Below are 12834 nucleotides of genomic sequence, written 5' to 3' on the forward strand. Positions count from 1 at the left end.
GCATCTGACACGCCCTCTGCACCGGACACGCACTGGACACGCCCCTCTGCACCGGACACGCCTTCTGCACCGGACACGCCCTCTGCATCTGACACGCCCTCTGCATCTGACACGCCCGCTGCACGGACACTCCCTCTGCACCGGACACTCCCTCTGCACCGGGCACGCCCTCTGCACCGGGCACGCCCTCTGCACCGGACACGCCCTCTGCACCGGACACGCCCTCTGCACCGGACACGCCCTCTGCACCGGACACGCTCCCTGCACCGGACACGCCCTCTGCACCGGACACGCCCTCTGCACTGGACACACCCTCTGCACCGGACACGCCCCCTGCACCGGACACGCCCTCAAAACTAAAATATAACACCCAGTTGGACATGAGGCTCCTTAAAACTGTCTGAAGTAGGCTAACGTTTATTAGCATAGCCATTAGCATGAGCATTAGCTGCTAACGACCTGAAACAAACAGATCTCTGTAAGTCCACTGGTCCCTCCTGACCACAGGGGTCTTTGGGGGCGTGACAGAAGAGATCCCTTTGAACAGCCCATCACGTAGCATTAACGTCTGCAGAGGCTCAACGGCAGGAACGGATTCACAGACAAACCAACGGTAAAATAGTATAACAACATATCTGTGCTTTCTGCTCCACCGCTCCTTTTAACTGGACTCAAAAGTACAAATATCTGCTATCATTGTTGTGAAGTAAAAGTAAAACGTGTCCACTGTTAATGTACTAAATGAAAGTATAAATCCCAAAAACTATCTGTATTTGACATCCTTTCCTCTTGTACTGTGTTTCACTCCTCCTCTGGTCCATGACACATGCTTGTTCTGCTGGTTCAGGGCTGTAGGATGAGGGACCACATCGTGAGTCTCCCTGACGACGCAGACGAATGACACATGCTTGTTCTGCTGGTTCAGGGCTGTAGGATGAGGGACCACATCGTGAGTCTCCCTGACGACGCAGACGAATGACACATGCTTGTTCTGCTGGTTCAGGGCTGTAGGATGAGGGACCACATCGTGAGTCTCCCTGACGACGCAGACGAATGACGCATGCTTGTTCTGCTGGTTCAGGGCTGTAGGATGAGGGACCACATCGTGAGTCTCCCTGACGACGCAGATGAATGACACATGCTTGTTCTGCTGGTTCAGGGCTGTAGGATGAGGGACCACATCGTGAGTCTCCCTGACGACGCAGATGAATGACACATGCTTGTTCTGCTGGTTCAGGGCTGTAGGATGAGGGACCACATCGTGAGTCTTCCTGACGACGCAGACGAATGACGCATGCTTGTTCTGCTGGTTCAGGGCTGTAGGATGAGGGACCACATCGTGAGTCTCCCTGACGACGCAGATGAATGACACATGCTTGTTCTGCTGGTTCAGGGCTGTAGGATGAGGGACCACATCGTGAGTCTCCCTGACGACGCAGACGAATGACGCATGCTTGTTCTGCTGGTTCAGGGCTGTAGGATGAGGGACCACATCGTGAGTCTCCCTGACGACGCAGATGAATGACACATGCTTGTTCTGCTGGTTCAGGGCTGTAGGATGAGGGACCACATCGTGAGTCTTCCTGACGACGCAGACGAATGACGCATGCTTGTTCTGCTGGTTCAGGGCTGTAGGATGAGGGACCACATCGTGAGTCTCCCTGACGACGCAGACGAATGACGCATGCTTGTTCTGCTGGTTCAGGGCTGTAGGATGAGGGACCACATCGTGAGTCTTCCTGACGACGCAGACGAATGACACATGCTTGTTCTGCTGGTTCAGGGCTGTAGGATGAGGGACCACATCGTGAGTCTCCCTGACGACGCAGACGAATGACGCATGCTTGTTCTGCTGGTTCAGGGCTGTAGGATGAGGGACCACATCGTGAGTCTCCCTGACGACGCAGATGAATGACACATGCTTGTTCTGCTGGTTCAGGGCTGTAGGATGAGGGACCACATCGTGAGTCTCCCTGACGACGCAGATGAATAACGCATGCTTGTTCTGCTGGTTCAGGGCTGTAGGATGAGGGACCACATCGTGAGTCTCCCTGACGACGCAGATGAATGACACGTGCTTGTTCTTCTGGTTCAGGGCTGTAGGATGAGGGACCACATCGTGAGTCTCCCTGACGACGCAGATGAATGACACATGCTTGTTCTACTGGTTCAGAGCTGTAGGATGAGGGACCACATCGTGAGTCTCTCTGACGACGCAGATGAATGACACGTGCTTGTTCTTCTGGTTCAGGGCTGTAGGATGAGGGACCACATCGTGAGTCTCTCTGACGACGCAGATGAATGACACGTGCTTGTTCTTCTGGTTCAGAGCTGTAGGATGAGGGACCACATCGTGAGTCTCTCTGACGACGCAGATGAATGACACGTGCTTGTTCTTCTGGTTCAGGGTTGTAGGATGAGGGACCACATCGTGAGTCTTCCTGACGACGCAGATGAAAGACACATGCTTGTTCTGCTGATTCAGGGTTGTAGGATGAGGGACCACATCGTGAGTCTCCCTAACGACGCAGATGAATGACACATGCTTGTTCTTCTGGTTCAGGGCTGTAGGATGAGGGACCACATCGTGAGTCTCCCTGACGACGCAGATGAATGACACATGCTTGTTCTGCTGGTTCAGGGCTGTAGGATGAGGGACCACATCGTGAGTCTCCCTGACGACGCAGATGAATGACACGTGCTTGTTCTTCTGGTTCAGGGCTGTAGGATGAGGGACCACATCGTGAGTCTCCCTAACGACGCAGATGAATGACACGTGCTTGTTCTGCTGGTTCAGGGCTGTAGGATGAGGGACCACATCGTGAGTCTCCCTAACGACGCAGATGAATGACACATGCTTGTTCTGCTGGTTCAGGGCTGTAGGATGAGGGACCACATCGTGAGTCTCCCTGACGACGCAGATGAATGAAACATGCTTGTTCTTCTGGTTCAGGGCTGTAGGATGAGGGACCACATTGTGAGTCTCTCCGACGATGCAGATGAATGACACATGCTTGTTCTGCTGATTCAGGGTTGTAGGATGAGGGACCATATCGTGAGTCTCCCTGACGACGCAGATGAATGACACATGCTTGTTCTGCTGGTTCAGGGCTGTAGGATGAGGGACCACATCGTGAGTCTTCCTGACGACGCAGACGAATGACACATGCTTGTTCTGCTGGTTCAGGGCTGTAGGATGAGGGACCACATCATGAGTCTCCCTGACGACGCAGATGAAAGACACATGCTTGTTCTGCTGGTTCAGGGCTGTAGGATGAGGGACCACATCGTGAGTCTCCCTGACGACGCAGATGAATTACACGTGCTTGTTCTTCTGGTTCAGGGCTGTAGGATGAGGGACCACATCGTGAGTCTCCCTGACGACGCAGACGAATGACGCATGCTTGTTCTGCTGGTTCAGGGCTGTAGGATGAGGGACCACATCGTGAGTCTCCCTGACGACGCAGATGAATGACACATGCTTGTTCTTCTGGTTCAGGGCTGTAGGATGAGGGACCACATCGTGAGTCTCCCTGACGACGCAGATGAATGACACGTGCTTGTTCTGCTGGTTCAGGGCTGTAGGATGAGGGACCACATCGTGAGTCTCTCTGACGACGCAGATGAATGACACGTGCTTGTTCTTCTGGTTCAGGGCTGTAGGATGAGGGACCACATCGTGAGTCTCCCTGACGACGCAGATGAATGACACATGCTTGTTCTGCTGATTCAGGGTTGTAGGATGAGGGACCACATCGTGAGTCTTCCTGACGACGCAGATGAATGACACGTGCTTGTTCTTCTGGTTCAGGGCTGTAGGATGAGGGACCACATCGTGAGTCTTCCTGACGACGCAGATGAAAGACACATGCTTGTTCTGCTGATTCAGGGTTGTAGGATGAGGGACCACATCGTGAGTCTCCCTAACGACGCAGATGAATGACACATGCTTGTTCTTCTGGTTCAGGGCTGTAGGATGAGGGACCACATCATGAGTCTCCCTGACGACGCAGATGAAAGACACATGCTTGTTCTGCTGGTTCAGGGCTGTAGGATGAGGGACCACATCGTGAGTCTCCCTGACGACGCAGATGAATTACACGTGCTTGTTCTGCTGGTTCAGGGCTGTAGGATGAGGGACCACATCGTGAGTCTCTCTGACGACGCAGATGAATGACACGTGCTTGTTCTTCTGGTTCAGGGCTGTAGGATGAGGGACCACATCGTGAGTCTCCCTGACGACGCAGATGAATGACACATGCTTGTTCTGCTGATTCAGGGTTGTAGGATGAGGGACCACATCGTGAGTCTTCCTGACGACGCAGATGAAAGACACATGCTTGTTCTTCTGGTTCAGGGCTGTAGGATGAGGGACCACATCGTGAGTCTCCCTGACGACGCAGATGAATGACACGTGCTTGTTCTTCTGGTTCAGGGCTGTAGGATGAGGGACCACATCGTGAGTCTCCCTGACGACGCAGACGAGGCTCAGACCAGAGTCCTGAACGACCTCCTGCTCCATCGAGACGCCGTGTGTGTTTCTGTCCCGAACAACGCTGACAGGTAAAAGTACACGCTGCAAATATTCATGGGTGTGAGTCACGTGACTTATTTGATGCCACATGTTGAAGACCGTCGCCTCTCGATGTCATGAAAGTGACGAAAAACAGAGCATCAAACTAGAAAGTAAAAGGGTTGAAACGTTTGTGGACATTTAAGATAGCCTTTATTTGTACCACAATGGAGAAATCTCAGTGTTGCAACACAAGTAGGTACAGAAGTAAAAGAACAGATGACTGATAGAAAGCTTTTAAAAAAAAAAAATAATTTCTTAATCGAAAAGCTCTTATGTTCTGAATAAAAAGTTAAAAATAAATAAATAATAATAATAGTAACAAAAGTAACCCTCTTATTTACAGCAGTTTTATGGACGGAGAATTTCCCATGTTATTTTCCCATGTGGGACAATAAAGGATTATCTTATCTTTCGTGTGTATTGCACATGAATATGACCTCCTCCACACGTCCCTCTACACCGGAGGGCACGTCCCTCTACACCGGAGGGCACGTCCCTCTGCACCGGGCGGGCACGCCCCTCTGCACCGCACCGGGGCGGGCACGCCCCTCTGCACCGGGGCGGGCCCTCTGCTCTTGTGTCTCGCTCGTTCATTTCGTGTGTGTTTCAGTCTGGAGGAAAACACAGAGAAACTCCAGGACTGTGAGGTTCAGCTGGAGCCAACTCTGGTGGGACCCAGCCGAGCCGACGGACCAACGGTGAGTCTGAACCGGGACTGGACTAGACCGGGTCTGGACCGGGACTGGACCGGGTCTGAACCGGGACTGGACCGGGACTGGACCGGGTCTGAACCGGGACTGGACCGGGACTAAAGATGGACTAAAGCAGCTCTAAAACAGGTCTTAAATGGGGACTATAACTATAACCTGGACTAAAACTGGACTAAAACAGGTCTAAAACAGGTCTAAAACAGGTCTAAACATGTAGTGACCTTTAGAGGAGTTACAAATGACTCTGAGTAAAACTATATTTACTTTTATACCGGTTTAACTGCTTTTCTCTGTGTTTTAGTTTTCTCTCCTGAAGAACTGGAGCCTTCAGCTGGTACGAGCGTTTCTTTCACCTTCAGCAGATGATGGACTCGATGTAACAGTGTGTTTCCTGTTCCAGAAGCATCAGTGTCTTCTGTCCGAGGACGAGGAGTGCACCACGGGGTCAGAGGTCACCGAGGACGAGGTCGGAGACGAGGAGGAGCTCAACAAGAAGCAAGGTGCGGATTGTGATTAGCACGTGCGGCGGTTTGAGCGGCGAGAGTCGAGCTCTTACGCGCGTTGTCCAGCAGGTGTCTCTCAATTACGCGTGTTGTCCAGCAGGTGTCTCTCAGTTACGCGCAATGTCCAGCAGGTGTCTCTCAGTTACGCGCAATGTCCAGCAGGTGTCTCTCAGTTACGCTCGATGTCCAGCAGGTGTCTCTCAATTACGCGCGTTGTCCAGCAGGTGTCACTCAGTTACGCGCAATGTCCAGCAGGTGTCTCTCAGTTATGCTCGATGTCCAGCAGGTGTCTCTCAATTACGCGCGTTGTCCAGCAGGTGTCTCTCAATTACGCGTGTTGTCCAGCAGGTGTCTCTCAATTACGCGTGTTGTCCAGCAGGTGTCTCTCAGTTACGCGCAATGTCCAGCAGGTGTCTCTCAGTTACGCGCAATGTCCAGCAGGTGTCTCTCAGTTACGCTCGATGTCCAGCAGGTGTCTCTCAATTACGCGCGTTGTCCAGCAGGTGTCACTCAGTTACGCGCAATGTCCAGCAGGTGTCTCTCAGTTACGCGCAATGTCCAGCAGGTGTCTCTCAGTTATGCTCGATGTCCAGCAGGTGTCTCTCAATTACGCGCGTTGTCCAGCAGGTGTCTCTCAATTACGCGTGTTGTCCAGCAGGTGTCTCTCAATTACGCGCAATGTCCAGCAGGTGTCTCTCAGTTACGCTCGATGTCCAGCAGGTGTCTCTCAGTTACGCTCGACGTCCAGCAGGTGTCCCTTACACGCAAGTTGTCCAGCAGGTGTCTTTCACGCGCAATGTCCAGCAGGTGTTTCTCACGCACGTTGTCCATCAGGTGTCTCTCATGCGCGTTGTCCAGCAGGTGTCTCTCACGCGCGTTGTCCAGCAGGTGTCTCTCACCCGCGTTGTCCAGCAGGTGTCTTTCAATGCGTTGTCCAGCAGGTGTCTTTCAGTTACGCGTGTTGTCCAGCAGGTGTCTCTCAGTTACGCACGTTGTCCAGCAGGTGTCTCTCAGTTACGCACGTTGTCCAGCAGGTGTCTCTCAGTTACGCACGTTGTCCAGCAGGTGTCTCTCACTCGCGTTGTGCAGCAGGTGTCTCCAGAACGCTCACTCTCTCTCGTTTGTGTCCAGCTGCGAAAAAGGCCAAGAAGACGCCGCGTCCTCTGAAGAAGCAGCTGTCGTCCCCCAACTTCAGCCGCAGAGAGAAGAGCGACAAAGTAGGTCAAACGCAGACAAAACCGGGTCAAAAAAACAGACAAAAACTGTGTCAAGAAAACAACAAACTGGACCAAATGCAGTTCTGACAAAGTAATAAAGATAAGAAAGTTCTGCTTTATATTAGAGCTCGTAAAAACACATGATCTCTCTGTTCCGAGACAGTTTTCATACATTTTTCATGACTAAATCTGAAAAAAAAAAAGTGATTGTAAAGACCAAAACACGACTAAAAGTACAGATGTTTGTCCACTAATGTACTCATATTTTAATCCAATAATAAAAAGCTGTACAAGTTTATGAAGCAACACAATTCATCATTGTTAAAACAAACGTACGGTATTTTCCGGACTAAAGTTGCACCTTTTTTCATAGTTTTGGCCGGGGTGCGACTTATACTCCAGAGCGACTTATATGTGATATTATTTGTTATTTCCACACTGACAACCACAAGAGGGCGCTCTAGGCTTTATGTGACGCAGAAGAAGAATCTGCACTTCCTCTACCTCTGGAGTTTGTGGAGTTGTTTAGAAGTGACACAGAGGAAGAAGAATTCAATGGATTTAGTGATTTGGGGTAAAACTGATGCTTTGGTAAACTTGTTAGCATTTTCTTTATGCTATAGTTATCTGAATAACTGTTAAAATGTTACGTTAACATACCAGACACTTACCACAGTTCTGTCTGCCTCATGTAGCTGAAGGTGTTAGCGTTAGCATACGTCATGTAGCTGAAGGTGTTAGCGTTAGCATACGTACACCTATTCACCATGTTCTCTCATCTCTTAATATTTTAAACTGCATTTCAAGATCAAATGTCTGATCTTGGTCTTGGATTTTATAAAATAAATTTCCCCAAAAATGTGACTTATGCTCCAGTGCGACTTTTCTGGTCGACTAAATGAACGTGACATTTTCGTCGACTAAATCTAAAAAGAATGATTGGACTAAAACAAAAAACTAAGACCAAACCTGAATTACTTTATTTTGTGTGTTTATTTTTTGTGGTATTTCTCAGTAACAGGTTTTATTTGGAGATGGGAAAAGGGCGAAAACAAATTTTATTCTGTATGCACCGTATTGTAGTAGTAGTTTCCAGTTTTTACACTAGTTTTAGGTCAATAATGAGATTTAAAATGTCCAAAATGTGAAATAAATGATCCAAAGTCGTCACAGATTCGACATAAAAACACTTAATGGAGGTTTGTGTGTTTCACGTGTGTTTTCTGTCGTCAGGCTCAGATGAAATACAGCACTCCGTTCACGTGAGTAAAGCCGCCTTGTTTTTAGTTTCACGTTTAGTTGACATTTTTTCGGCGATTCCTTTGTGTTTCCTTTTTGTTTCCTTTGTGTTTCGTTGCCGTTTTCTTTGTTTTTCCTTTGGGGTTTTGTTGATGTTTCATTGCCGTTTTTTTTGCCATTTCATTTGCTTTTCATTTCGCGTTTTGTTGGCGTTTATTTGGCGTTTCCTTTACATTTCCTTTGCATTACAGCGTCAGTGTTCAGAAGAGCAAATGGGACTCGAGCCGGTCTTTGCGGTACAACCAGGACGCACAGCGAGAAGAAGGTAAAACATTCTTATTGTGATGGAACTGGCCTATTGTCTTTGGTACTTCCTGTTTGAGAGACTCCCGTGCGTTTGTGTTTTAACGTGACTTTTGTTCCTCAGACCAGCGGCGGATGGCGGAGATCGTGGTACATTTGACTAAAATGAGGTTTGGAGACGAGGAGCAGAACCGAGCCAAAGACCGCCACGAGGTTTGACACGCAATTCAGACTTTTCACAAATCAGACGCGTGTTTAAAGTCGAACTCCGTCCTGAATATCGGCCGATCTCGATTTACACAGTTCGATATATCGTGTTTTGTTATTTACAGCTTTGTTTACAGTGACGGGTTGTTACGATGTTCTAATTCTGACTTTATTTGGTGTGTTTTATACCTGTTGTACAAATAAATGACACTCATTCCAGTCAAAGTTTATGCAGTATTTACACAAAGAAACAACTTTTTTAACTCATGTAATTTTATTTGGCAAATAAAAATAGTGACATTAGATGAGTTTTGGCCCAGCGTTTTCTAGGTAATTTCATTGTGTAATGTCATCAATTACAAACAGGAAGTGAAATTATAAACTTAAAAAATGTGCTATTCTGGGATATATTTTTTAAAATCTATCCCAAACATGGTGCAGAATCTTTATAAACTGGGTCTTGTTGGTTTGACAAAAGCTTCATGTTTGTGTGCGATCCTGAGTAAACGTGTTGTCGTTGTTCTTATTGTGTTGGCGTTGTCGTCGTCATGGCTACAGCCGTCAGGAGGAATCTACTCCAGACTCGAGGCTCAGTTCAGAAGCTCTCTCCAGCAGCGGCCGACGCCCGAGAAGACGCCCAGGTCAGACCCGCCGCACGTTCAGGCTCAAACTGGGGCTGCAACCCGCCGCCGCGCCTGTTACCCATTAGCCCCACCCCCCGCTCCACCCACTCATCTGCATTTGACCCGGGCGAGGCGGAAGTGAACTGTGACTGTTGCAGCCCCAGATTAAACCCATGACGATGTTTCAAGACTTTTTGACTCATTTTAACAATTGTGATTGTTCATTATGTTTCTCCTGCAGGTCCAAAATGCGTTTCGCTCAGATCAAGTCAACGTGAACGCTCAGGCGAAATCGTACGGATCGTCGCCACGGAAACGGAAGGATTTGCACTTTTTGAACGCGGCTACGTCGGGAGTTAAAGCTGTAAAATAAACTGCATGTGGATCAGCCTCTGAAGCCGACGTCCGCTTCTGGTTCCTGCATTTTGAACTCGCCTTTTACTCCCGATGCCCAGAGAACACAGCGCCTCCCTCTGGACGGAGTCTCGGTTTTGTCCAAAAATTGTACTTTGTAAATTGACTTTGTCGGTTTAGTCACAGTTTAATCCTTAAATTGTGGCAGAACTCCTCGTTTGACTCATTGACTTCTAAAATAATCATTCGCTTTGGAACGTTCCGCCAAACTTAAGTATTTTAAACTGTTTATTAATTATGAATACGTAACTTTGATTGTAACGATATAAAAATCACCAATTGCCATTTTAGTTTTAGACAAATTGAACTTTGATTGTGTTTTTGTTCCTTCTCAGTCACAAACCACAGACTTAAATATGTAATAAATAAAAACATGAATGAACGAGCTGCAGTGTGTTTGTCCAGCAGATGGCGCCGTTTCACCTCACAACTTTTTAACCCTTTTTAAATGCCTCGTTTCTTTTAATTCTACTACTGCTGCTGCTACTATTGTTACAACTACTACCAGTGTCGGGCCGTTGGTCTGGGGCTTGAGCCTTCAGTGAGGTCATACACAGTCCCACCCGAATGAATCCACCTCATATTACCATCCAGTGGTGGGCCGTCAGGGCCAGCAAGGCCTTCTCTGCTAGCCTAAACATAATCAGAATATGATTTTAAAAAATATATATTTTCCCACCAACATTTATTACATTATTCCCCAGAGAAAGAGTTATACTCTTCATTTCATGGCTTTCCTCTTGTTGCACTGCTTCTGCCCCAGGTTGATGTTGTTGTTGTTGTTGTTGTTGTTTTATGGCGGTTGGCATCCAATTGTTGCATTACCGCCAGACTTTATTCCTCAGACTTTGTCGTAGTCCGTAAGAGGACAAAGCACTGGAAGTCAAGGCACTGGAAGAAGAACTTTTAGGACTACGACAAAGTCTAAGGAATAAAGTCTGGCGGTAATGCAACACTCGGATGTCAACCGCCATAAAACAACAACAACAACAACAACAAGTACTCCTTCCATTGCTTTGGTGTTACAAAGCCCATGAGGTTATGATATGTCTTTGTGACTAGAATAGTTGTTGTTTCAGAGACCAACCGGCTCTATTCCAGGGAGACTCTTCTTCATCTTCCTCTCCTTCTTTGACGTTCGGTGCTTCCACCGTACAGCTTTATTCTTCAGGCTTCATTCTATAGGCTTTAATATGTCCACTGATGTCGCCGCTTGGTAGCCGTGCGTCTACGAGACTGGGCGAGGACAGGAGACCACCCCCACCCCCATCTCGTCACTCTGATCACTCTGACTCCCCACAAGCAGACCCCCATCACTCCGACTCCCATTTAGCGCCTTTAGCCTGTTTTCTATATCTGCCCAATCAAGCTCCTTTGTTCCAAGGAATCTCCCTGCAGCTTTAGCAATGATAAGATAAGATATTCCTTTATTGTCCCACATGGGGAAATTTCATTGATGCAACGCAGGTAGATACAGAGGTAGATACAGAAGAACAGATCACTTATAGGATCCTGATCCTTTCAGTTCTGCTTTGAGTCTGAGCAGCACAGTTCACAACATCCACCATAAAGAGTACAAAATCCTCTCTATCCACAACCAGGGTATTCTCATTAATTCTGGAACCTGCACACTTGGGACCTCCACTCTTGAAACCTTCACACTTCTTGGGAGCCACGCTGTCTTTCTCATTTCGCCCTGGCTGGGAGCAGCGCTGGCTCCTCTCTCTGTATTCACTCTAAACTCGTTACTTGAAACTTTCTTGACTGCATCTGCATAGGATATACCTTGAGAGACCTTTATTTTCTGCACCTCAGCAGCTCTTTTGCTAAACCTGCATCCCCCGTAGGCAGAGCTATGTTCTTCCCCACAGTTACAGCACTTCAGTTTTGCTCCCACGTCACACTTCCCATACTCGTGATCTCCTGCACATTTACCACATCTTTGCCTCCCTCTACAGACCGCTGCAATATGCCCAAAGCGCTGGCACTTAAAGCAACGCAGGGGCGGTGGAACATATGGCCTGACGTCATGGCACATGAACCCAATGAACACCTTACTAGGCAGGCACCTCCCTTCAAGTGTTACCATTACCGACAAGCTGTCACATCTTACCCCAGACCGGGTCACCTTCAAACGCCTAGCGTCCACCACCGTAACTCCAGTCAAATTCTCCTTAACTTCATCCACAGAGATTTGGAGGCTGGTCTTTATTTTAGATCTTTATCCAATCATATTCAGCCATCATGTGTTGCCAGGGTTCTAAAATCTGCCGAGGCCTTCAGACTCAACAGAGCTGGTGCTTGTAGCTAAAAGTGAATGGAAATGAAAATGATGTGTCAACCAATCAGCTTCAGAGTTGGCTCTTGTACATCTGCAGCTGTTACACAGGAGCCAGCAGCAGGTGCATCACGTGCACGTCTTTTGATTGGATCACCGATATTGAGAAGCACGTGCTATGGGCGGGGCTATGCGAAACCTGAAGAACTTTTGGAGAATCAGAGTAATCAGAGTAAAGAAATGGAGGAAGGGGCGTCGCTGGTCTCCTGTCGCCCTTCCCTTCGTCTCTAAAATCCTTGAAAAAGTTGTAGTAAAACAGCTTTGTCGCCACCTGCAGGACAATAACTTATTTGAAGTTTTCCAGTCAGGGTTCAGAGCCCACCACAGCACTGAAACTGCACTAGTTAAAGTCACAAATGATTTGTTATTAGCCGCTGACGATGGACTGGTCTCAATCCTGGTTCTGTTGGACCTCAGCGCAGCGTTTGACACCATCGACCACAACATTCTACTGCAGAGGTTAGAATGTGATGTAGGTGTTGGAGGAACAGCCCTCAGCTGGTTTAAATCCTATCTATCTGATAGGTTCCAATTTGTTAATGTAAACCAGAGCTCCTCACCAAGCTCTAAAGTAATTCACGGTGTGCCACAGGGTTCGGTACTCGGTCCAATTCTGTTTACTCTTTATATGCTGCCATTAGGCAACATTATCAGAAAGCATGACATTAACTTCCACTGCTATGCAGATGACACTCAGCTGTATT

The 12834-nt window shown here is 48.1% G+C and overlaps 1 protein-coding gene across 1 annotated transcript in view; it reads left to right on the plus strand.

Moving 5' to 3' along the window:
• Positions 1–9917, plus strand: part of sanbr (SANT and BTB domain regulator of CSR) — a 28069-nt gene extending 18152 nt beyond the window's left edge. The window contains exons 12-21 of the mRNA XM_072437159.1: positions 4436–4563; positions 5187–5274; positions 5588–5620; positions 5687–5786; positions 6921–7006; positions 8240–8268; positions 8497–8570; positions 8673–8761; positions 9314–9396; positions 9620–9917. Coding sequence (XP_072293260.1) covers positions 4436–4563; positions 5187–5274; positions 5588–5620; positions 5687–5786; positions 6921–7006; positions 8240–8268; positions 8497–8570; positions 8673–8761; positions 9314–9396; positions 9620–9656 — 747 coding nt within the window. The 3' untranslated portion in view covers positions 9657–9917. The remainder of the gene's footprint in view (positions 1–4435; positions 4564–5186; positions 5275–5587; positions 5621–5686; positions 5787–6920; positions 7007–8239; positions 8269–8496; positions 8571–8672; positions 8762–9313; positions 9397–9619) is intronic.
• The last annotated feature ends 2917 nt before the right edge of the window (positions 9918–12834 follow it).

Source organism: Eucyclogobius newberryi, unplaced genomic scaffold (genome assembly GCF_026437365.1).
Source record: "Eucyclogobius newberryi isolate DKJ021-1_F unplaced genomic scaffold, fEucNew1.0.hap1 SCAF_8, whole genome shotgun sequence".
In the NCBI taxonomy this organism is placed as follows: domain Eukaryota; kingdom Metazoa; phylum Chordata; class Actinopteri; order Gobiiformes; family Gobiidae; genus Eucyclogobius; species Eucyclogobius newberryi.